This window comes from Sinocyclocheilus grahami, unplaced genomic scaffold, assembly GCF_001515645.1.
Source record: "Sinocyclocheilus grahami isolate Dianchi unplaced genomic scaffold, SAMN03320097.WGS_v1.1 scaffold265.1, whole genome shotgun sequence".
Taxonomy (NCBI): Eukaryota; Metazoa; Chordata; class Actinopteri; order Cypriniformes; family Cyprinidae; genus Sinocyclocheilus; species Sinocyclocheilus grahami.
Window position 1 is genome coordinate 819702 of NW_015505444.1, and position 27618 is coordinate 847319.

General features: G+C 36.0%; 1 protein-coding gene across 3 annotated transcripts in view; it reads left to right on the forward strand.

Moving 5' to 3' along the window:
- The window catches only part of LOC107599376 (dymeclin), an 85947-nt gene that overhangs the window by 36802 nt on the left and 21527 nt on the right, over positions 1–27618 (forward strand). For all 3 annotated transcript variants that reach the window (XM_016290951.1, XM_016290950.1, XM_016290952.1), the window contains exons 11-14: positions 1208–1333; positions 3004–3117; positions 3417–3511; positions 12047–12152. In XM_016290951.1, the coding sequence (XP_016146437.1) occupies positions 1208–1333; positions 3004–3117; positions 3417–3511; positions 12047–12152 (441 nt within the window). The remainder of the gene's footprint in view (positions 1–1207; positions 1334–3003; positions 3118–3416; positions 3512–12046; positions 12153–27618) is intronic.

Here is a 27618-nt window from a genome sequence, read left to right on the forward strand (position 1 = left end):
GGGGGGGAAAGCATTTTTTAGACATTTTTCAAAAATATATATTTTATCTCACCTAAATGTTCGATCATGCAGTGCATTTTTGTTTTTACACCCGTGCAATTGTTGCACAATAGCTTAGACACAGCACAAAAAAAGTTGCTCAAGCAAGTGGCAAAACATTTAAAATTCTTTTCTTACGTTATCACAAACATTCTAAATTAAAACTTACCACTGACAGAAACAGTCAGCTATATTGCCTTTCATTTAGCTTATTACAAGCAATCCTGCGGTTCATAAACAACTTTGTTTTCCTACGAGTGCCATCTATTATTGCCTTGTTTATCTAAAAGTGCTCTTTTCCTTTAAAACTAGCCAACAAGCCATATGTGTTGACTGTGAAACACAGTAGACTTTAATAATATGCATTTATGGTGTAATTACTAAATTTTCGTTTTCATATTTACCGCAAACAATGTGCTTTTACTTTAATTCAGCACTTGCAGCGCAGCAAAAATAAACTCTGTGTGGAAGCAATGCTGCAGACGCATCGCTACTGGAACGCACTGCCGGACCGCAACCGTGTGCAGGGTGAACGCATCAATCCGTTAACATGAGCGCGAAAAAAATAAGCACTGCAAACAGAGTAATGTGAACCTGGCGTTATATGTGTGCGCTGCAAGTGTGCATGAACGCTGAATGGTTTAAACACTGGCGAGAATTAAAAAGAAATGCAATTTATCAACTTTAGTGATGATGCAATACTGCCTCGATTGTGCAAGTGACAATTCCTGTCAACTGTGCCGCGTGCAGCGTGCAGCTCGCTTATAGACAGACGTGATGTGTGGTGATTTGAAGCCATTTGCGTATTTTGAGAGGGAAAGAGCGGTGATTCACTCATGCTGTTTGTGAACTTATGTCACACAGAAGGTTTTCAAATTACTTTAAGAGTTATTTAATGAAGAAATATGAATTGCACCTCACCTTCAGCATAATAATAATTTTACCCGCGCCAGACAGAGACTGAGACGGTGCCGCTGCATGTCGTGACAAACTTATCACAGCAGATGCGTCATCAGATTGAGATTGTTTTTTTGAGATCTGCCTTTTTAGAGACCGCCGATCAATCATCCCAACGTGATTATCGGCCGATAGTGATCGGTAGCTGATCAATCGGAGGACCCCTATCGGTTACACCATAGTAAAAGATTTTGTCTTTCTGTCTCTGAAGGTTTTGCCAATTCTTGAGATCTTGTATCATGTCGAGGAGAGAAACTCTCATCATGTATACATGGCCCTCATCATCCTCCTCATCCTCACAGAAGACGACACCTTCAACCGCTCCATACATGAAGTGGTGAGGTCACAGTTAATCCCAATCAGAAATCAGATAAAGAATCTGCCATAAATGGTTTTGAAGTGTGTGAATATGTGTTTGGATAGAGGTTTGAGTCTGGAACTGATTCCACATCTGTGATTCCAGGCAGGGAATGAGACCAACATGACACGTGTGTGTGTGTGTGTGTGTGTGTGTGTGTGTGTGTGTTTTCTCTCAGTATATTTATGTAACCGATGCAGGACAGATTGTATTTGCAGTTGTTTATCCATTGAGCTTATGTTTATAGATCTGAATGAAAATAACAGTGATATGCATGCACAATGTGTTTGCACATTTGTCAAGTTTTGTTTCAATGCATCAGTTATTATCATGTTTTTCATAAAAACTCACACACAGACACTGTTACTTCAGAATATACATCAACAATTGTTTGAAGATTGTGGTTTGCAGATAATTACAGTGGTGCACATTGCGCTCCAACAACTCAAAAACAACGACCAAATTTGACCAAGAAAGTTTTTTTTTAAACTGGATTTTGTTATAATACTATTTACATTTTTAACATATTAGCTTAATCTGGGGTTTTAGTAGTTACAGGACATATTTCCAAGGCTATTTTCTAGGGCTGCACGATAAATCGCATGCAATTGTCATGCGCATCTCGTCAGTAAAGCTGGTTCTGTAATCAGTAGTAAATCTCCATCACGTGCGTTCAGATGGAGCGGCATTTACTACACAGAGCTGTAGTTCACTGACAAGCTACGCAATATCGCGTTCATTATCGTAGGAGATATTAATATTGTTGATGTAGATGAGTTTGTTTCTTCATCAGATTTGGAGAAAGCATTAGCATTACATCATTTGCTCAGCAATAGATCCTCTGCAGTGAATGGGTGCCGTCAGAATGAGAGTCCAAACAGCTGATAAAAACATCACAATAATCCACAAGTAATCCACACCACTCCAGTCCATCAGTTTAGTAAAGCATTAATTTAATATACTCTATATTTCAAAAGTTTAGGGTCGTTAAGATTCTCTATGCTCGCCAAGGCTGCATTTATTTGATCAAAAATACAAAACCATAGAATAAAAAAATTGAAACCGTAATAATAAGGATCAATTTAAAGCATCCTTGATGAATAAAATATTTGTCCATCAGTTAACATAAATTTTGCTAACTGGAGGAAATAATATTATGGATAGAGGACTCGTATATTAGCCAGAAGCAATGGTTAAAAAATGTCTTAATAATGGATTTGTTTTGCAGCTTTTCATTTCAAAAGACATTAACTGATGGACTGGAGTGGTGTGGATTACTTGTGGATTATTGTGATGTTTTTATCAGCTGTTTGGACTCTCATTCTGACGGCACCCATTCACTGCAGATGATCCATTGCTGAGCGAGTGATGCAATGCTACATTTCTCCAAATCTGATCTACATCTTGGATGCCCATTTTTAGCAACTTTATTTTTTGGTGAACCATTCCTCTATTTGATGTTTATCATTTAGTGGCTGTTAGCTTTGTTTGATTTAGCTTTTAAGCAGATTTCAGTATTTAAGTCATTTCATATTTTCAGATTTCATCGTAGTTTTAGATTTAGCATGCAATAAAACCCTGCTTTAAATAGAGGAACAACTCATGTATTTATTGTTAGTTATTGTTGTTTTCTGTTCTTTTTCTCTCAGATGTTGAAGAACATCTCCTGGTATACTGAGCGCGTTCTAACGGAGATCTCTCTGGGCAGCCTGTTGATCCTGGTTGTGATTCGGACCATCCAGTTCAACATGACACGGACCAGGGTGAGACCAGAACCAGTGACAAAAAGTCACGTGAAGCTCCATAAATATCCAGATCTTTGGCCGTGGGCACATGCAAATTTATTATGTAACAGCGAGACTCACAGCAACCAGCTCATGAGTTTTACAAGATTGCTGAAGTTTTATATTAGATCTGAGAATATATTCAGTCCAGGGAGTCCAATGAACAGAGCGGGTTTTTATATTCAAAGTAAAATGGAGTCATTTCATTCTGTTTTGCCCTGCGAGAAGAAACAACACAAATTATTTATGCATGGTTTTATTGATTTCCCCTGCTTTAGGATAAATACCTCCACACGAACTGCCTGGCTGCCCTAGCCAACATGTCAGCCCAGTTTCGTAACCTACACCAGTACGCCGCCCAACGAATTATAAGGTTAGTCAACCAACAACTGGCTAGTTGATTATTGAATATTTTATTATATTATAGTGTATTGTATATACAGAACTGGCCAAAATGTGGGGTCAGTAAGATTTTTTAATAAATAAATTAATACTTTTATTCATCAAGGATGCAGTAAATTGATCCTTATTATTACGGTTTAACATTTTTTATTTGATTGTTTTGTATTTTTGATGAAATAAATGCAGCCTTGGCGAGCATAGAGAATCTTAACGACCCTAAACTTTTGAAATATAGAGTATATTAAATTAATGCTTTACTAGATTATTAATAATACTACATTAATACTTAATATATAGTATTGAAATTTAGTATATATAGTATATAATTTTTTTATATATGTAAAATGTATATGTAATAATAAAATGTTATAATACAAAATGTAGTAATCTTTAATATATAGGTTTATAATTTGTTATATAATAATATTTAACAATAATACATAATATTACATGTATATAATTAAAATGTTAGATTTTATAATATTATAATATAGTAATATATAAGTAATATTTTGTTCTGTATGTTTTTTGGTCTGATTTAATTGTTAATTTCTTATTAATAATTTTTTTACATTTCTAATTTCTTATATATAACTTGTAACTTTTATACACACACACACACACACACACACACACACATATATATATATATTTAGAGATGCACCGATCGATCGGCTAGGGATCGGAATCGGCCGATTTTCCTCATGATCGGCCCGGATCGGTGATCGGTCGGTCAGTCTCACTTCTTTCCGATTTCGAGCTGATCTGTTTTGTTACCAGCAGCACAGGCAATTACGTCAGCCGCGTATTCTCACTCTCTTCTCTCTGACGACCCCTTCTCTCTCACACACGTCTCATTCGCTCCGGTTAAATAGTGCTTGCATTGTGCATTATAGTCTTTCCCACAGGTTTTGCGCTTATGCAAACGTGAGCGCACCACCACTGATCTATATTAGTGGAGCGCACAAGCTGCGCTCAGTCTCAAACAGCTTGTGAGCCACAAATACCTAAATGAGTGGCTAACTGCGCTAAAACATTCAAATACATACAAAATTGTCAAAATGCCCGTCTTGGCGAGTATCCAGTATTTTTGTTTGTATATGCTGTCAATTATAGTTCTTAGAAAGAAAATCATACTAACGAAAAATCGGAATCGGCCAAGAAAATTGCAGTCGGTGCATCTCTAATAAATATACAGTGGGGAAAAAAAGTATTTAGTCAGCCACCAATTGTGCAAGTTCTCCCACTTAAAAAGATGAGAGAGGCCTGTAATTTTCATCATAGGTATACCTCAACTATGAGAGACAAAATGAGAAAAAAAATCCAGAAAATCACATTGTAGGATTTTTAAATAATTTATTTGCAAATTATGGTGGAAAATAAGTATTTGGTCAATAACAAAATTTCATCTCAATACTTTGTTATATACCCTTTGTTGGCAATGACAGAGGTCAAACGTTTTCTGTAAGTCTTCAAAAGGTTTTCACACACTGTTGCTGGTATTTTGGCCCATTCCTCCATGCTGATCTCCTCTAGAGCAGTAATGTTTTGGGGCTGTCGCTGGGCAACACGGATTTTCAACTCCCTCCAAAGATTTTCTATGGGGTTGAGATCTGGAGACTGGCTAGGCCACTACAGGACCTTGAAATGCTTCTTACGAAGCCACTACTTCGTTGCCCGGGCGGTGTGTTTGGGATCATTGTCATGCTGAAAAACCCAGCCACGTTTCATCTTCAATGCCCTTGCTGATGGAAGGAGGTTTTCACTCAAAATCTCACGATACATGGCCCCATTCATTCTTTTGTTTACACGGATCAGTCGCAGAAAAACAGCATGATGTTTCCACCCCCATGCTTCACAGTAGGTATGGTGTTCTTTGGATGCAACTCAGCATTCTTTCTTTCTTTCTCGAGTTTTTACCAAAAAGTTATATTTTGGTTTCATCTGACCATATGACATTCTCCCAATCCTCTTCTGGATCATCCAAATGCTCTCTAGCAAACTTCAGACGGGCCTGGACATGTACTGGCTTAAGCAGGGGGACAAGTCTGGCACTGCAGGATTTGAGTCCCTGGCGACGCAGTGTGTTACTGATGATAGCCTTTGTTACTTTGGTCCCAGCTCTCTGCAGGTCATTCACTAGGTCCCCCCGTGTGGTTCTGGGATTTTTGCTCACAGTTCTTGTGATAATTTTGACCCCACGGGGTGAGATCTTGCGTGGAGCCCCAGATCGAGGGAGATTATCAGTGGTCTTGTATGTCTTCCATTTTCTAATAATTGCTCCCACAGTTGATTTCTTCACACCAAGCTGCTAACCTATTGCAGATTCAGTCTTCCCAGCCTGGTACAGGGCTACAATTTTGTTTCTGGTGTCCTTTGATTTTGTTATTTAGACTGATTCAAACCACTGGCATGTAAAATTGAGACTGATTTGTTTCTTTTCCGAGTCTTTTGCCCAATTGATTATCAAGAACCGCTCAAAGGAGTCATTTGTGAATTGTTGTTCTGATTTAGATTCGGATTCTGATAAATTCAGACTGATTCTTTTCAAGAATCAATTCAAGAACTGCTCAAAAGAGTCATTCATGAATCGGAATGACTGGTTTCCGAATTGATTCCATTAACAATTCTTTTAGTTCTTTAAACCGATTCAAACTGTTAACGTGATGTATTGAGAGAGTTTTGGTCTTTTCTAAATCTTTTGACAAATTCATTTCAAAGAACTGCTCAAATGAGTAATTTATGAATTGAACTAGGTTGTTCGGTGACTGAGTTTGTTCTAATTTCAATTCTGCTTTCTTACTATTTCCAATAATGATTCTTTTAGTACTTTAAACTGATTCAAACCGATAACATCTGAGATTGAGATTGATACATTTCAATTAAAAAGAACTGCTCAAAAGAGTCATTTCTTAAATCAGAATAGTCAGTACTGTATGTTTGTTGTTCAGATTTCAATTCTGGTTTCTCAGTTGATTCTATTAACGATTCTTTTAGAACTTTTATACATATTCAAACCTTTAACATGGTATATCAAGAGTGGTTTAGTCTTTTCTGAGTCTTTTGACAAATTCATTCAAAAGAACTGCTCAAAAGAGTCATTTGTGAATTGAACTAGGTTGTTCTTTGAGTTTGTTGTGATTTTTAATTTTGGTTTCTTAATGTTTCCATTAATGATTCTTTTAGTAATTCAGACAAATCCAAACCAGTGACAGTCTTAGTCTATTCAGAGAATGAATTAAAAATAACCGACACTCATTTGTGAATCATTTAAAGCTGTGCTGTATGTCTGCTGTTCTTTTCTTTCAATTCGCATGCATTACAAACCCACAGCTCAGCTGAAACATCATTTCAGTGGCGGTACAATCAAACGTTATAGAGGATCTAAATAATAGCTAGTTCTCAGTCACACTAAACGCTCTCTCTTCATTTCTCCTCATTAGGAAGCGCACGATCCTGCCAAAAGACAAATGTAGCACTAAAGCAGCATTATGGCACGTTCTTCTGAAATGTCATGCCATTACATTACATTTGCCATATAATTAATGCAAAAAATATAATTTCTCTCTTTTTTTTTTTTAAATTTGATTTTGATGTTGGGGTATAATACGGCCCCTGACGGGTTTCATGAGATTATTGTGCCATGCTGAGTAGTGAACCTAAAGTCTGTTCAGTCTGTGTGTCTTTGGCTGTTTTCCACAGGTGTTCTGTGTGCTAAACAACAGAACCACACGAGTTCTGCCCAAAACACCGTCAGTCACACACACCTGATCTGATAGACCTGCTAATCTGTCAACGGCATGATAATGCCTAACCACACTCGGAGAAACACGCGCTTGCATATATTAGCAGCAGCAGTGTGTGTGTGTGTTAAAAGCCCAGGTGCACCGAAGGACCCCGTTGGAAGAGACAGACAGGGTATTTTTAGCTCTGAGTGGCTTTAAGTGTCGACAAAGTGCAGCCGTGTCCCATTAGCACAGTGAGAACGCCACCTGCTCCAGACAGACAGACAGAAAAGAGACGGGAAAATCGACAGACACCAAATGAAGCACTTCAGTTGGCCGTACACAGACAGAAGTACCAGACTGTGTGTGTGTGTGTGTCTATCAGACAGATCAAAACCCAGACCAGACGGACAGATAGTTCTGTGTGTGTGCCAGCAGGCATTTAATGTGCTCTGACTCTCTCAGTAGGTCACAGTGACATGGCATTTCATATAAACACACTCCGAGCTCTTCCTGCTGCCGCAGCACGGATCTGAACCCCAAAATAAATACAGATCAATCTAGAATCTCAGACCCAACGAGTCCTGAGCAACATTACAAAATAATCATTGTGCGATGTTTGACGTTCTGGTCGACGTGGGCTCTCTGGTTTGTGCTTGTGGGCTGCTTGTTTGCTTTAGAGGAAACGGTTGATAATAAGACCAGAGCGGGATCATAATATTTATGTTCTGATTTGTTTTCCTGTTTGCGTGGTGTTTGCTAAGTCAAGCAGCGCTATTACCGTTTCATATACTTTAAACTTCAGTGTTTGCGCATTAATGATTCCTCAAATCCTGTGTTTTTGAGGGTGTGGAGTTGTTGTGCTTAAAGAAGCACTGGCAACAACCTAGCGTCATGGAGGTGATTTATGTACAAGGGCTATTGTCATGAACTAGAACTAAAACTAAAACCATTAAGGATGCACCGAATGTTCGGCAACCAAAATTATTCGGCCGAAAAAATTTGATTTTGATGTTGGGGTATAATACGGCCCCTGACGGGTTTCATGAGATTATTGTGCCATGCTGAGTAGTGAACCTAAAGTCTGTTCAGTCTGTGTGTCTTTGGCTGTTTTCCACAGGTGTTCTGTGTGCTAAACAACAGAACCACACGAGTTCTGCCCAAAACACCGTCAGTCACACACACCTGATCTGATAGACCTGCTAATCTATCAACGGCATGATAATGCCTAACCACACTCGGAGAAACACGCGCTTGCATATATTAGCAGCAGCAGTGTGTGTGTGTGTTAAAAGCCCAGGTGCACCGAAGGACCCCGTTGGAAGAGACAGACAGGGTATTTTTAGCTCTGAGTGGCTTTAAGTGTCGACAAAGTGCAGCCGTGTCCCATTAGCACAGTGAGAACGCCACCTGCTCCAGACAGACAGACAGAAAAGAGACGGGAAAATCGACAGACACCAAATGAAGCACTTCAGTTGGCCGTACACAGACAGAAGTACCAGACTGTGTGTGTGTGTGTGTCTATCAGACAGATCAAAACCCAGACCAGACGGACAGATAGTTCTGTGTGTGTGCCAGCAGGCATTTAATGTGCTCTGACTCTCTCAGTAGGTCACAGTGACATGGCATTTCATATAAACACACTCCGAGCTCTTCCTGCTGCCGCAGCACGGATCTGAACCCCAAAATAAATACAGATCAATCTAGAATCTCAGACCCAACGAGTCCTGAGCAACATTACAAAATAATCATTGTGCGATGTTTGACGTTCTGGTCGACGTGGGCTCTCTGGTTTGTGCTTGTGGGCTGCTTGTTTGCTTTAGAGGAAACGGTTGATAATAAGACCAGAGCGGGATCATAATATTTATGTTCTGATTTGTTTTCCTGTTTGCGTGGTGTTTGCTAAGTCAAGCAGCGCTATTACCGTTTCATATACTTTAAACTTCAGTGTTTGCGCATTAATGATTCCTCAAATCCTGTGTTTTTGAGGGTGTGGAGTTGTTGTGCTTAAAGAAGCACTGGCAACAACCTAGCGTCATGGAGGTGATTTATGTACAAGGGCTATTGTCATGAACTAGAACTAAAACTAAAACCATTAAGGATGCACCGAATGTTCGGCAACCAAAATTATTCGGCCGAAAATAGCAATAAAAGCTCTTTCGGTGTTCGGCCAAATAAGCGCCGACAGCGAGAGACTGTTTAGGACTGCATCGCGTGTCTTCGATGAGAAGAGAAAGGGGTGATTGTTGCTGGTTACTGTATGATGATTGAAATCGTGAAATGGCCTTAAACAATTAGTAAATAAACTGCAGAACGTTATGTTTTCTAATACACGGACGCATTGCATTGACAGCGCTGCACGAACTCGCGGCGGATCTGCTTGTTAACCAGGGTTCAAAGTCTAAAGCGTGAGGAAAATCTGCACTGAAACAGTGTTACTCCTCAGTTGCTCAGTCACATTTTTATGAATTTTTACAAGGCATGTGACAAAGTATGTATGTATATATATGTATTAAAAAGTTAATACATATATAAAAAGTTAATTTTATATATATATATATATATATATATATAAAATTAACTTTTTAAAATAATTATATAAATAACTTTAATTCAGCATTTTTCGTTTGTTTAGTTTAAGTACTAAAATAAACTAAAAGCTAGTATATTATACTAGTATAAAAGTATATTGTCATTTAAAAAAAATAAAAATGATAAAAAGACACAATTAAAATGACTAACAATTTACTAAACTTTACTAAATTAAAGTTTTCTCAAATCCGATTGTTTCTATACTATTGTGGTATTTATTAATATTTTTAATTACCTTTAATTTTTATATTTTCAGTTTTCATTTATTTTTTTGTATTTTTATTTAGCTTTAGTTTTAGTAATTTTAGGATTTTAACGTATTGTTACCAATCCAACATTTCTAATTTGTGTTCAAGTTGTTTAAGTTTTAATCTAATATTTAGGTTTTATTTAATTTAAGCTTTATTTCAGTTAATGAAAATGTTTTTAATAGTTTTAGTTTTAATTAACAATAACAAAGCTGGGTTGCATCAGGCTAACAGACTAAAACTTTAAATTTAGAAATAAAATCTAATGTAAAATATTAATAGTAGTATATCAATGATGCTGCAATAAGTACTCAGGTTTTCTTGTGGAAAAGTGGCGCTGTATTTTGGAGGATAAGGTTTCACAGCAGATGGTGGCAGATGAGTTGATCCCGCTCTAATTTGAGACAAACTATAATGACGTTTTTTTTTCTCCATGACGCAAAATGTTTTAGCAGTCAGAATGATAATCCATGACTGCCATGACATACATATATATATATATGAAATGTTATTTTGTATTTTTACTCTGATATAATATTAATGTTATATATTTTATATATTTATATTATACATTTTACACCTCATCAGACTAAAAATGCTTTTTTTTTTTTTTTACTGGACATTTACTAAATTGAACTTCCACTGTTTGAAGTGATTACTGTTGCATACTATTTTACATACTGCTTTTTGCTACTTTACTCTACAGTATGCAGTAGGTAGTATCCTTAAAATATACCTTAATATATCCAACAGTCCAATAATATAATGGGTCTGGAATTACTTTATGGTTTATAAATTTTTCAGAAAATTCACATAGTTTTCATACCGCATTTCTAGTAATTGTAGTACAGAAGTGTGCAATTCCAAAAGTACTCAAGGATTATGAGAGTGGGTTGAAGAGAAATAAGTGTGTGTGTGTGTGTGTGTGTGTGTGTGTTCTATGACAGCTTCATACGGTTAGAACTCAAAGCATGTGCCGTCCTTTAGTGATTGATGAGGTCATCAGTATGAGACACATTAATCCTTCCCATCATGCCTGCTGCTCTCCGTCACCCCACATTGTCTTTCACATGTCTCTGTCTGGGTTATTAACATTAACTAAAACTATTCAAACATTTTTACTAATTTAAATAAAATAGATTATAAATATCAGCTAAAATACAATAAATATTAGATGAAAAATTTAACTAAACTTTAAAAACTTAAATGAAAATCAGAAATATTGGCTTGGCAAATATCTGAAAAAAAAGTTGAATTGAAGAACAAAAATTGCTAAAAGTAAAACTATTAAAAAAAATTTAATTAAAGCTTAGAAATATAAAATAATATTAAATAAAATAATAATCACACGAAAATACTAAAATTTAAATTAAATGATTAATAATTATATGTATGTATGTGTATATATACATATATATAAAAAGCCAATTAAAAAAATGAATATATACTATAATACTAAAATAAATCTGGTTCCAATAGTTTGTTGTTAGATTGTTGCTAAGCACTAATTAGCATTAAAATGCATAGTGCAAAGAAGTATTGAGTTAAATAATAGTTTTTAATTAATTAGACAATTTTTTGGTCAAAACAGTATTTTATTTTTTATTATTCAATGAAATGAAAGTATATTTATTATAAATTTATGTTGCTTTGTCTGCCATCCTTCCCTGAGCTCAGCATAATGCATTGTGGAAGGATGCTGCCTTTGAATTTTTGTCAAAATGAGGTATCTTAGCATATTTATGAGCAGTCTTAGCATGGGCAGCGTCACCTACGATGCCTTTGAATGCAGTTTCTCCGCTCTGACTCTTGGTCTTGTATCCAGATGTGCAGATTATGATCTTATACGTCTGAAAATCTGCTAGGCAAAACAAACGCAGCAGTGCTGCGACAGCGTCGTTTATCATCGTGACATGCTGTTTCTCTCTCTCTCTCTCTCAGTTTGTTTGCTCTGCTGTCAAAGAAGCACAATAAAGTTCTGGAGCAGGCGACCCAGTCCTTGCATGGGCCTCTGGGAGCAGATGACAGGACCGTTCTGCCCGACTATGTGAGTCAATCCTTGAGTCAATTCACTGATTCACACTGATTCATAAATCTTACATTCAGGTTGTTTTCGAACGTCTGTGATTTAATAAAATAAATATGATTGCTGCACGTTTCGACAGGACCGTTCTGCCCGACTATGTGAGTCAATCCTTGAGTCAATTCACTGATTCATAAATCTTACATTCAGGTTGTTTTCGAACGTCTGTGATTTAATAAAATAAATATGATTGCTGCACGTTTCAAAGTAAAAATATGCTCACGGTTTCATGACAGTTCACGATCAATGAACACTGCGCATTTATGCCAAAATAATTACTTAGAATTTACTGTTGATGTATTATGATAATGTTTACTTTATAGTGTTTCATTTCTAATATATTTTTGATGGTTTTAAGAGGACATATATTTGACCTCCATCTGTTTGAATAAGCAGCTGCAAGTAGTAAAGACATTTCTAAATAAAAGTCCAGATACATTTTGCCTAGTTTTGCATTTGCATTATGCAGAACACATTATGTTCTGGTTATTATTGGTATTTCGGTTACACAATAAACTCTATTTTGTATTTTATTCAGTAACCCCAGAACTGTCGCTTTCCCGCTGTTTTCATTGTCTTTTATCCCCATCACATCTTTTAGTAATCATCATAAATTAGATTTGAAAATTTACATTTGAAAGCTTTAAAACTCAAAATTCATCCTGTGAAAACCATTTTGAAATCGGACATTGCGTTACCATGGAAATGGTACTTTAAAATCTTTTAGCAGCCTCCTCCCCCTTAGTGGGCGGTGTCAAGTGTCATATTACCATATCATGTCATATTACATTTTTTTTTAAGCAAATTTTTTTTTAAGCAGAAGTATTTAAAAACCTAGCGTACTTTTTATTTGTATTCAAATGAAAAAAAAATGCATTTGCTTGTAAATGTTAAAATGCATAAATGTAAAATATGATTATATATATATTTTAAATAATTTTAGTAATGAGTAATGAAAGTAATTCAATTATTGCTATTAATTTTCAATGAATGAATTAATAAATTAAGCATTTATATAATGCTTTACTATGTACTACTGTACACCTAAAGCACTTTACAATCAAATCAGGGGTTTAAAATAATAATAATTATATAATAATAATAATAATAATAATAATAATTGTGCCACCACAAGCATTTAGAAGTTATCTGAGTAAAAGTAGTTATTTAAATGAGTAGAAATATAGTATTTAAATTAGTTGTGTTAAGTATGATTCAACAAGTCAGTAACAGTATTCGGGTGCAGAAATATAATAATTAAGTGTAAAATAACACAATAGTGGCTGCTGTCCTTTTAAGACCAAATGCACGGACCTAATACTGACACACATCCGGTTTCTTTCTCAGCTGTTTACTTTTTTAAGACATAACTGACTGTGTTTAGAATACTTCTCCATCCGTTTGAATAAGCAGCTGGAAGTAGTAAAGACATTTCTAAATAAAAGTCCAGATACATTTTGCCTAGTTTTGCATTTGCATTATGCAGAACCCATTATGTTCTGGTTATTATTGGTATTTCGGTTACACAATAAACTCTATTTTGTATTTTATTCAGTAACCCCATAACTGTCGCTTTCCCGCTGTTTTCATTGTCTTTTATCCCATCACATCTTTTAGTAATCATCATAAATTAGATTTGAAAATTTACATTTGAAAGCTTTAAAACTCAAAATTCATCCTGTGAAAACCATTTTGAAATCGGACATTGCGTTACCATGGAAATGGTACTTTAAAATCTTTTAGCAGCCTCCTCCCCCTTAGTGGGCGGTGTCAAGTGTCATATTACCATATCATGTCATATTACATTTTTTTTTAAGCAAATTTTTTTTTAAGCAGAAGTATTTAAAAACCTAGCGTACTTTTTATTTGTATTCAAATGAAAAAAAAATGCATTTGCTTGTAAATGTTAAAATGCATAAATGTAAAATATGATTATATATATATTTTAAATAATTTTAGTAATGAGTAATGAAAGTAATTCAATTATTGCTATTAATTTTCAATGAATGAATTAATAAATTAAGCATTTATATAATGCTTTACTATGTACTACTGTACACCTAAAGCACTTTACAATCAAATCAGGGGTTTAAAATAATAATAATTATATAATAATAATAATAATAATAATAATAATTGTGCCACCACAAGCATTTAGAAGTTATCTGAGTAAAAGTAGTTATTTAAATGAGTAGAAATATAGTATTTAAATTAGTTGTGTTAAGTATGATTCAACAAGTCAGTAACAGTATTCGGGTGCAGAAATATAATAATTAAGTGTAAAATAACACAATAGTGGCTGCTGTCCTTTTAAGACCAAATGCACGGACCTAATACTGACACACATCCGGTTTCTTTCTCAGCTGTTTACTTTTTTAAGACATAACTGACTGTGTTTAGAATACTTGCTGAAATGGGTATTTTAACATAACTTTGTGTGTATGTGAAAGAGGAATCAATTCGGTGTTCATGTGGTGTCTCTCTCTCTGTGTGTGCGCGCTTTGGGTGTGTGCAGCAGCAGCTGAGCGTACAGAAAACAGCGCGCAAGTTAAAATTGCTTGAATGTGTAAATTGGATCTACTTTCACTCTATGATGGTTAAACTTAACAGTTAATTCGCGAATCTCTTACGTGCCGAACTGTGGGGCCTGGTCCGTACAGATCATCTACAATCCGTTGCACCCCTACTGCCGATACATGCTTGCTTTGGCCTCGGCTTGTGATCGGATCTTCAGATGTTAATACCAGGTGTAAACCGCAAACCTGACATGATCTTAGAGATTTGTTTAGTGCTCCATCTCCATAAAGACATGGCTAAATGTGTGTGTGTGTGTGTGTGTGTGTGTGTGTGTGTATGTGAAAGAGGAATCAATTCGGTGTTCATGTGGTGTCTCTCTCTCTGTGTGTGCGCGCTTTGGGTGTGTGCAGCAGCAGCTGAGCGTACAGAAAACAGCGCGCAAGTTAAAATTGCTTGAATGTGTAAATTGGATCTACTTTCACTCTATGATGGTTAAACTTAACAGTTAATTCGCGAATCTCTTACGTGCCGAACTGTGGGGCCTGGTCCGTACAGATCATCTACAATCCGTTGCACCCCTACTGCCGATACATGCTTGCTTTGGCCTCGGCTTGTGATCGGATCTTCAGATGTTAATACCAGGTGTAAACCGCAAACCTGACATGATCTTAGAGATTTGTTTAGTGCTCCATCGCCATAAAGACATGGCTAAATGTGTGTGTGTGTTTGTGTGTGTGTGTGTCTCCAGACAGCAGACAGTCCTTCTGGCTAGACATAAAGACACAAAGTAGACATAAAGGGAGGGCGGGGCTTGGAGGAAGGGGGGAGGGGCTGTTTCTGGAGGTCATTTAGGTCTGTAGGTTTGACCCTATAGGGCAACAGCCAACCTGCTCTGATGCCTTCTAGAGAGGGGTGGGGTATCTGGGACAATAGGGATGTAAATGACGTGTGTGTGAGATGATGGAGAGCCTTCTGTGTGTGCGTGTGCGTGTGCGTGTGCGTGTGCGTGTGCGTGCGTGCGTGCGTGCGTGCGTGCTTGTGTGTGTGTGTGTGCGTGTGTGTGCGTGTGCGTGTGCGTGCGTGCGTGCGTGCGTGCGTGCTTGTGTGTGTGTGTTTACTCCACAAACACACAAACAGCACAATGATTGGGGGAGATGAGAGAAGCTTTTCTTGGAAATGATATTTTGTGTGAAGAGGACAGGCTATTTGAGAGAGGAAGAGATTGGTTAGTGGAGAGGGGTATTACATGAAGGGCATGTTAAAGAGAGAGTAGAGCGTTATCGAATAAATGGGACATTCACAGAAGTACAGATCAGCTGTAGGCTGATTGGTTTTCCACTCTGGATGTGGTTGTTTACTTGTGGTGAAAGGTTTGTAGGAGAGAGATGCGAGACAATGGCAATATGAAATTAAATGAAAATATTCAAGGAAGAGAAGAATAGTTTTCCAGAACGCACACAATTCTACCTAAAAAGACCAGCAGTGATCTCTTTCTTTCTTGTGGTGTTTCTGTTTATTGGTCCATCTAAACAAAGGAATGAAAGAAACTTTAGTGACACTGACCTTTTGTTTTTCTGTGTATGAAGAGGTAAAAGAGTGTATAGGGTGTGTTGTGTTTTACATTTTAGTGGGAACATACTGAAGACGGATGAACAAACATATAACATATAATAAACATATAATGAATTGAGGTATTGGATGAACAGATGGATGAACATACGGAAGGACAGATGCATGGACAAGTCTACTAAGACTAAAAATTCTCAAGTCCTGTCATGACAATAAGAAAATGTGTTTTTTTCTCTGTCTTTGTCTGTTTGTTTCAGTGAAGGTGATTGGTGGGACGCCCGTTCTCTCACTACAGGAGGAACCGGCTACATTCCCAGCAATTATGTCGCCCCTGTGGACTCAATCCAGGCTGAGGAGTAAGTGTTGGATTAGTTGTGTGTGTGTTAATCTGAACTAACTGCCTGTGTTAAGGGTGGGGGTAAAGTGATGTAATTCTAATCACTCCTACTTTAACCCATAGACCTCTCAGCAGGATGCATGACAAACCTCGGCCCACTCTAAATGAATCCAGATACAGTTGCAGTACAGGGTGGTTCCTGACTGTTATTGCTAGGCAACATTTGTGTTGTTGTTTGGGACAAATTACAAAGACACTTCCCAAAAACTGACCCATGTATTACCATTGTATCAAACCATATATGAAGATTCTTATTGAAATTATTGAATTTTGCCCTCGAAATTTTGAATGCATCCTGATTCTGTCGCTTTTGTGCCCAAATTAAATTGCAAACACAGTTTTTGGAAGCAATTTTTCCAGTCACTCCCCTATTTTGTTGTTTTGACAAACATGTAGACCCGTCCATTGGCAGAGACCACCATTGGTTGGGATAAATGTTGACATGTCAGACTTTGAAACTTGAGACTTTTAAGTCTTGAAACAGACTTGAAAACATTTCTTCAGGAACCTACAAATGAATTGGCAAGGAAACATTTTAACACACACACACACACACACACACACAAAATAAAAAAATACCCTCACACAGCTTTAAGTTTGTTTCAATCGTAACACATTTAAAACAGAGCAGGAACAATTTTGCCAAACATGAAACTTTTAATTATGGTGTTTCTCCTGTGATTTCCTAAGTTACACTGTGTATTAAAATTATATCAGATTTTTTTCCGTTTCATTTTCAAGAGCCAGATTGATGTCAGCTGCTGGCTTTTAGTCTAATATGCATAACTTTAACCAGAAGGAGATGTTTGAGTGATGAAAATTTGCAGATGTTTTCTGCATTTTTCTGATGTTATTTGTAAGGCCCCTCAGATTGCATGTTAACATATACAGCTGTAAAAACTTTTCCCAGCCATCCCTTTTTTTGTTATTAAGTGTACATATTTTCCTAAATAAAAATTCCCTTCGTTGTAACAATAACATTTTCAGAAAGAATGCATTCAGCAGATCCAAACAGGCCTGGCTTAATGAACAGTATTAAGAAATTCAGACTTGGAAGACTGACAAAGGCCCTCTTCCTCTCTGTCTGTCTCTCAGCTGGTATTTTGGAAAGTTGGGCCGAAAGGATGCAGAAAGGCAGCTTCTTTCCACAGGGAACCCACGTGGCACCTACCTGATCCGTGAGAGCGAAACCACTAAAGGTAATAAACAATACTTACTGTACCACACAAGTCAAGTCAAGTCACCTTTATTTATATAGCGCTTTTAACAATACAGATTGTGTCAAAGCAGCTTTACAGTATTAATTAGGAAAATAGTGTGTCAATAATGCTAAAGGACAATAATAAACACTCAATTTTCATCATTGAATTCAGAGATGTCATCTTCCAGCTCAGTTAAGTTTAAATAGTATCTTTGTAATCAAGTCGATGATATCGCTGGAAATTAAGTGTCCCCAACTAAGCAAGCCAGAGGCGACAGCGGCAAGGAACCAAAACTCTATCGGTGACAGAATGGAGAAAAAACCTTGGGAGAAACCAGGCTCAGTCGAGGGGCCAGTTCTCCTCTGGCCAGACGAAACCAGCAGTTCAATTCCAGGCTGCAGCAAAGTCAGATTGTGCAGAGGACTCAACTGGTTCCTGTGGTCTTGTCCACACAACACCATTACTGTACTTAAAGATGTGATTCATGAAGAGTTTAATTATTCTATTATTATTGATTGATATAAATTTTTTCAAACTAAAGTAAACTAGTGCATGACTATAAAATTAGAATTTTGAGTGAATTATTCTTTCACCGATTTTGGTTTCTAAGTGGTTCTGTTGTGTTGTGCTGTATGCTTTTAGTTCGCTAAGAAAAATTGGCATAAAAATGAAGAAATGGCTCATAAAATTCATTGGTTCTATAATCGGCAACATTGGTTGTGCTGTTTAGCTCTGTAGATTGAGTAACTGTGTTTCTGTTCCATCGTAGTGCAGGAAACTGCATTCAAGGTTTAAAAAAAAAATGGTATAGAGTGCAACAGGCGAGTTCTGCAAGTACAAAAACCATTCATTTTGTCCATAGGGGAGCTAAATTTGTTTTAACAATTTGTAAAACATTAAATAAAAACCGAGGATGTCGCAAGGTTGTTAATCAATGTTAATCAATATTACTTTTTAAAATCATAATTCCTAGTGGAAAAACTACATTACCAATGATTGTGCAAAGAAATCGCAAAAAATAGCCACACACTCCCACGAAGCGTGTGCGTGTGCGTGTGCGTGTGCGTGCGTGCGTGCGTGCGTGCGTGCTTGTGTGTGTGTGTTTACTCCACAAACAGCCTGAGGCCAGAGCCTTGCAGATGTCTGCTGTGTGTCTGGGTGGGTCAGACTGCTGTCCTGATTAAGCCCCAAACCCCTGCTTCATGTCTCTCTCTCCTTCAATTCACATCTATTCCTCTTCGTCTGTCCATCTGTCTCTCAGTCTGTCTGAATATCTTCACTCACACTCCCTCTTTCCACCGCACTTCCACTCAATGATGACTGTACATAACCTGCCCACAAAAAACAAACGGTGCATTGCGGTCTTCGTTTACGAGTTTTCGAGAGCATATGTGACCCTGGATTACAAAACCAAAAAAAGTCTTAAGTCGCTGGGGTATATTTGTAGCAATAGCCAAAAAAACATTGTATGGGTCAAAATTATTGATTTTTCTTTATGCCAAAAATCATTAGGATATTAAGTAAAGATCATGTGCCATGAAGATATTTTGTAAATTTCCTACCATAAATATATAAAAACTTAATGTTTGATTAGTAATATGCATTGCTAAGAACTTAATTTGGACAACTTTAAATGTGATTTTCTCAGTATTTAGATTTTTTTGCACCCTCAGATTTCAGATGTTCAAATAGTTGTATCTCGGCCAATATTGTCATATTGTCCTATCATAACAAACCATACATCAATGGAAAGCTTATTTATTCAGCTTTCAGATGATGTATAAATCTCAATTTCGCAATTTCGACCCTTATGACTGGTTTTGTGCTCCAGGGTCACATATTTATAACACCAGAGTCATTTGAATTAGCATCTTTGTGTTCTTAAAATGTTTATCAAATAAAATTCATAGTAATCAAATATTATTAATTTTAATAATTAAAAAAATATGAAAAATATGTTTTTAAAAAGCAATCAATCTGCTTCTTTTTCTGATTATTGTTATCATTACTATATTAATAATATTTTTTTTTGCTTTTTATTAATATAATAATAATAATGATAGTGTCATCAAGACCACTTTAGAAGTTATTTAAATGAGTAAAATTCATACTAATCAAGTAAACTATTCATTTGTTTAAAAGCTTATTTATTCAGCTTTCAGATGATGTATAAATCTCAATTTCGAAAAATTGACCCTTATGACTGGTTTTGTGCTCCAGGGTCACATATTTATAACACCAGAGTCATTTGAATTAGCATCTTTGTGTTCTTAAAATGTTTATCAAATAAAATTCATAGTAATCAAATATTATTAATTTTAATAATTAAAAAAATATGAAAAATATGTTTTTAAAAAGCAATCAATCTGCTTCTTTTTCTGATTATTGTTATCATTACTATATTAATAATATTTTTTTTTGCTTTTTATTAATATAATAATAATAATGATAGTGTCATCAAGACCACTTTAGAAGTTATTTAAATGAGTAAAATTCATACTAATCAAGTAAACTATTCATTTGTTTATTGTTAATATGGCATCACAAGCTCTGAATCATTCAGAAGTTATTTGAGTAAAATTAATAGTTATTTAAATGATAAATAATGATAAATAAATAGTAATCATGCTAAATTATAATAATTATAAATAATAATAACAGCAACAACAAGGCCATCAAGACCTCTAATGAAGTTTTAGAAGTTATTTAAACAAATAAAATTCATACTAATCAATTAGTTTTTATATTTAAAAAATATAGCAATATATAATTTATTTAAAACATGTATATATTATTGTTATTATTATTGCAATTAATTTATTGTTAATATCCAATCAGCTGTGATGACGCTTTCATAAGTTATTTGAGTGAGAGTAGTAATTATTTAAATGATTAGTAAGCATTTATTTAGTGATTATTTTGTTTTAGATGGACAGAGAAAATAAAGTGATTAAATAGCTGTGCAGCATGAGAATTAGAATTAGAGTATTGGTCAATTAAATGCACATGACATTATGGGTGATTTCAAGTGTCATTACTGCACTTATGGAAGTGAAGTTGTTTTGTCTTTTGAGTTGTTGTTGTTGTGAAAGCAGACTTTGTGAAGAGGACATTATCCCAGCAGCAGCTTTAAGAAGCCTGTGCAGAGCCAATGTTCCCAGAACCGCCTTTTCCTCAGTAGAAGTGCATGATTGGGCTCCGGTTCTGTGTTTTTCTGTCTGTTTCTCAGAGTCTTATGGGAAGGATGTCCTAAACTGCAGTTATCAAGCACCAGTTTAGACTACATTTGATTTTGCAGTCCTTTCCTTTGTCATATCTCATAAGACAAACAACATTGGCGCACACACTGTTTTTGTCTGCTGTCACTGTTATCTCCATGGGATTTCCTTCATTCTATGGGAACAGATGCTGATGTGTGTCTGTACATACAGAGCTTTTATAACATCCTATGAAATGGATATCGCCAGCTCTGGATGAGCTGCTCTCGAAAGCGTAAAGCAGCCGAAATGCACACATCTTTGACCACACATCATCTCTAGATTAATTCAGTATTAGTAACTTGAAGTCATTTCTGCTTGTTTAATGTTTGAAAAGCCCAACCAATCATAACAGAGTGCATTTACATATTTTCCTAAAACTTAAGTAGCAAAAAGTCTGTTTAATTGGGTAGAACATAATGAAAAATTTAATTATTTTTAGTGTTTTTGACTTGACAATCAAACAAATAATAAATAAATGTAAAAATAAAAATAATAATAATAAATTCCTGAAATCTTCTATAGGCTTGAGAAATTTGTTGAGACTTCTGGGCCATATTCACTGGATATTAAACATATGTTCAGATATTTATTTATATCTGAGTGATTCAGTAATTGCATTGCAATTGGAAAAATCTTCTCACCTGGAGTTGTGGAAAATGTAAATGAATATAAGTTATAAGCTGTGATTGTAATGAAGAGAGATTTCCATGCACACATAAACCCAAGTGACATAATTTCTGTGCACCACATATTTAATGATGTGTGTTAGATGTGTTTGCACATAAATGTGTAAGTGTGTGTGTGTTTAATGGGTCTCGGTGTTAATTAGAATTGCAGCACATATGTGGCGTCTCATCACGTTCCTTTGGGTCTCATAGATGCCCTGCGGTTTCCATTTCACTATCATTAAGATACTATTAAAGTTTTTATTCATATTTTGAATTAGTTTTTATTTTTATATTTTCTGTTTTAAATTTAAAGTTTTAGTAATTTTGTTGTTTTTGTCTTTTTTTATGTCTAAATAGTTTTTAATCATTTCTATTTCAGTTTTAGTTATTTTACTACAAGTTAAACTAAATGAAAATGTGAAACATTGCCCTGGCAATTAACTGAAATAGATATTAAAAAATAATAAAGATAATCTTATTTTCAGTTAATGTTTATTTTATTTCAAGTAACAAAAGGTTTTGTTTTAATGATGTTAGTTTTATTTTTTATTTATTTAGTTTTATATATTTATATTTTGAATGAGTTTTTATTTTAAAGTTTTAGTAATTTTGTTGATCATGAGGAATATTGCAATGGCCACTAGCTGAATTTTTAATTTGTTTATTTAAAATTAATTTAATTTAATTAAAATATCAGTTGTTTATGGTTTTAGTTTTGCTTTTAACTCTAATGACCCTGATCTGTACAAAAAAAAGAGAGAAGGTAAGACTGCTGGTGCTGCTCTCTGTGCCGTGATTATGGGATGTCTCAGTGTCTTAATACAGGTCAGAAAACGACCCATTTACCATCTCCCTAAAGACACACAGACTTTCTGCTCTTCTCTTCCTCTCTGGTTTTATTCTCCATCTGTCCCCTCACGATTGTGTGATGCTCGTCTCATCTCTGCCGTTTAAAGGCTCTGTTGATGGTCGCAGCAGCAGCTGGAGTGTTACAGACGGGCAGCGCTGAGGCCGTTTTCAAGAACGCAGATCGGTTCTCGTCCTCCCAAAGCCAATATGTAATCCAGCTGATCGTAATGTGTCAAACCGGGTAGTTTAAATCAGATGAGCCGTGTTCAAATCTCATCGAAACAGTATTCGTTTCTGCAGAGCATCTGATTCACCTTGAAGATGAATCTCAGTTTGTTCTGTGACTTACCTGACTGTTGCCATGCCGACCATTCATGTTTCTCTCGGCGTCACTGTAAGCTGCTCCCTCTCGCCCTGACCTTTGACCCCTGACCTCTGCTTGAGAGTGTAAGGGCTTGTAACCTTGGTGACCAGAGTTTGCCTCTTTCTGACTTAGATGGTATTGACATCACAGTCATTAGCTGCTCATTAGACCACACACACGCACGCACGCACGCACGCACGCTCATGCACGTATGCACACAGACATCTCTCACACTGGATGACTAATGACTGTCTGGAGCTGGATGCAAGTGCACTTCCTGTTCCTTTCTGTCTGTTTCTCATTATTTCAATTTCAAAACCATCTTTCTCTGCAGTGCTATTTTAGCACCAGTGAGTAACTACTAGTAGTTTTTTTGTATTTTTATTTTTTGTTTTAATATTTATTTATTTTTGTTTTCCATTTTTATTTTGATTTAAATAAACGTTTTTGTAATTTTGTTGTGTGGTTTTTGTTTCTTTTTAATATGCCTATATAGTTTTTATTCATTTTTATTTTAGTTTTTGTTTTTTTAGTACATTAAGTTAAACTGAATGGAAATGAGAAATGTTAATTGCTATATAAATAAAGGTGAAATGTTGCCTTGGCAAATAGAGGAAATAAAATAAGTTCAAGTTTTTTCATATTTAATTTAATTTTATTAATTTAATTTTATATTTTATTTTATAATATTTTATTTCAACTAATGAATTTTTTTATGGTTTTTGTTAAAAATAATATCCCAGTTTCTCTGTCTCCCTGTAGGTTTCTGAGTCAAATTAATATTGGCTTATGGCTTTTTACTGTTTGCGTTTCTCAAGCAACTGCATTGATCGGGCTGATTCAAATACACAACGCTCACACTGAAGCTACAGTCCCTGTTTATACATGCTTCAATTGAAATCGGGCTTCAAATTATTATTATATACAGCAGAAATAACTGGATAACTGCTTAACACTTTTGAAACCTGACATATTTAGTTAGTTATGTGGGTGTGTGTGTGTGTATGTTGTGTGTGTGTGTGTTTGTATGTGTAGGATTTGTTTAAAATCCGTCTGCCGTTCCACACAGTCAGGTTGTTCACACATTAACATCTGACCTGAATACCTCTCTCTCTCTCTCTCTCTCTCTCTCTCTCTCTCTCTCTCTGTGTGTGTAATCTCATTAGTCTGTACTGTAGAGCTGATCCTCTCATCCCTAATTCACTCCTACGTTCTTCTCGTCTAATTATCACTCCCTGTTTCTGTCTAGACACCTCCAGCTTCTTTCTAGGTTGTAGTTTGATCTGGTTTCCCAGTGCTTCTCCACTGGCTTTGCTTCACGGCCCACATTTTACTCTGAACATCAAGTACCGACATTGTTTACTGGTTTGAACAGATCTGTGACCTATTTGTTGCGAACCGCTGGTCTAGACGAGTATTTCCAGGTCTGGTCTAATCCCGTCCTGCATGTTTGTATCCACTTAAGTTCATTTAATAACGGTGGCGACAGCCTCCCACCCCGTTAATATTCCCGACTGCTGCGTCTGCAGATCTTTTCCGGAGTGTAGGGGGTCGTCATGGGAACGAGGGCAGGAATTTCCTCCATCTGTTGGTAGGGGAAGGTGTGAGGAACGCGACCCAGAGCGGAGGCTTTCAGCTGGGCTGATTTCATCAACGCAACCGCTGCAAACTCAACATCCGCACCGTCGAAATAAACCTGAATGAGATTGTAATGCAAAATGTCTGTCGTTCTTTCCATTTTTGTATTTTAATTAATGTAATTTGTTTGGTTAACCTCAATACACCCCTAATTTTAAGGCCAAAAGTATTGCAAGCGTTCAGTACTTAATGTAGGTTTTTCAGGAAACCAGTTTGAAATCCGTTATTATTTTTGCAGTTCTGTTTAATGCCACTAGAGGCACCAAAATAACACCCTTCAGCTTTAATGCAACAACACTGGGGTTAGGGTTTGCATGAAGAGCTGGTCTAAGAATATGTTTTCAGGGTCTTGCATCATGCGCTGGGGTCAGATTTTGCCTTTAAAGGGGTCATATGACGTTGCTAAAAGAACATTATGTTGTGTATTTGGTGTAATGCAAGTTTTTTTAAGGTAAAAAAACCCCACATTATTTTCCACATAATGTACATTATTGTTGCTCCTCTATGCCCCGCCTTTTTGAAACTCGTCTATTTTTACAAAGCTCATCGTAGATAAAAGACGAAATACACAACGTCTCCACGACATGGCGGCAACAACAATACTACAGCGAGAATAAAAGTTACGCCGCCTTTCTTTGCGTGAACATTTGGGTGGTGTTATGCAAATCTTCCCACACAGTGATGTAGACATGTGGGGGCGTGTTTAAACGAGGCATTTTAGGAGGGCGTGGACGAGTCTTAACTTTTATAAAGAATATCTCTTTGGGTTTGAGACAGCTTGTAGCACTCCAAAGAGAAAGGAAAAATTGAAATCGCATCACATGACCTGACATCAAGAATGGCATTTTTTTCACCATGGTTCAGGTATTAACAGATGGTACCGTATAGGGACACTGAAGTTGGTTTATTGGTGTGTGTGTGTTTTTCCAGAGGAATTAATCTGTGTGAGTCTCAGACAGAGCACAAACCGCAGAAATCATGGAGCAGGTTTACAAGGTCAAGGTTTTGCCAAAACCCGGTGTCTTTCCAGTAAAGGCCTCGTTCTGTCCCTGGTGCCGCTGTGAGACTGATTCAATCTGAGGTGTTTTACACATGTACTGTATGTCTCTGACTCTGGAGTGTTAGTCTTTAACTTGTGGCGTCTTTGTCAATGTAAATCTGACTGGTGGATATTTCTCAGATCTCAGTGTTTGCTGAGGAAACTGACTTGATTAATGCAGAATGAGTCCGTCTGATCACTTAGTTCAGTCACTCTCCTCAAGACGCATGATTTGACGAATCATTCTTATCTGGGGCACAAATGCTGCAAGATGAGTTTCTTTTTCTTTTCTTTCTCTCTTTCTTTTTCATTTCCCTTTTTCTTTTCTTATTCTTTTCTATTTACCCATTTACTTTTCTTTTTTCTTGTATTTTTTAATTACATTTATTTTAGTTTTATGTATTTTGTTTCTTATTCATTTTTTACTTATTCATTTTCTACTTTCTTATATTGTTCTTTTTAATTTTTTTCTCTCTATTTTTTCTTTTCTTCATTTCTTCTGTTTTTCTTTTCTTTTTTCTTTTCTATTTATTTTTGTTTTATTTTCATTTGATTTTTTTATTTTTTTCATTTCTTTACTTTTTTGTTTCTTTTGCTTTTCTTTAGTTTTTCTTTTATACTTTTTATTCTTTTTCTTTTCTTTTCTTTTCTTTTCTTCATTTCTTGTTCTTTTTATTTTTCCTTTCATTCTATGTCATTTTAACTTTGTTTCATTTTCAGTTGAATGGCCTTTGCAGTGTTTTAAATGATGCTGCGGTTGTTTGTCAGTCATTGAAGCTAAATCCATAAAGTTCAGTGTTTTTGTACATTCCCGGGCTCTTTTTCAAGCTTTCCTGATCTGTCATCTCCTAAAATCACTTCAGTTAGCTTCCACACAAAGAGCTTTTGATGTGGCGTTTCTCTCTGTGTGTGCATGCATGTGTGTGTGCATGCGTGCGTGTGTGTGCGTGCGTGTGTGTGCGCGTTCCTATGGAAACCGGATTGCACATTCTGTTCCATTGACTTGCTTTTGTCCAGAGAGATTTGTGGCTCAGAAACTGGCATCAGTGTTGAGAATAAGGAACGGATGAATAACATGAGGAGCAGGCCGATGGCTGCAGGCATAGACTCTATAGAGAAAGACAGTGGGAGAAAAGGAAATGAGAAGGTCAAAGGTCAGAGACTGAAGGCTCTTTAGAGACGTGACATGCTGCAGTACATGGAAGTCTTTCTTTCTCGACTGAATCAATGCTCTTTTTTAATGAAAAATGTGCTTTTGAATTTAAATGTCAAATGCATTGCGTCACTGAAGAGAAGAATCTTTTAGTAGCACTTTATGCATATAAAATAAGTTGTAAAGATATTCTCTTCTTATAAATAACAGCTGCCAGAGTTAATACATAATACCGGTTCATGTAGAATGAGTTACACTGTTTGAAGCAAGGACTATGAATTGCTTAGTATTATATCTCTTTTATCCTATTTCCTTTTTATTTTTATTTTTGTTTTCTTTTTTTGTTTTCTTTCTATTGTTCTTGTTCTCTTTTATCACATATAATATACCTTTATTTTTTATAAGATATAATGCTTTAGAATCACAATATGCCCTGTTTTAACCCCAGGTAAAGCCAGTATTTGTGTGTCTGTGATTTTTCTGGTTTGCATTGAACAAACTGCTGATGTAAAGGCTGGTGGTTTTACAACGACACCAGACTGTCAGTAAAGGCTGATAACAACACACACACACACACACACACACACACACACACACACACACACGATGCATCCATACAGATCTGACATCAATCATGCTTAAATATGGTGCTTGAAATGTATATGATGCAACTACAGAGAGATGAATAGGCATAAAGACAGAGATGATGCAGTTGTGTTGCCTCTGTTTTATGTGTGTGTGTGTGTGTGTGTGTATGTGTGTGTGACCCAGAAA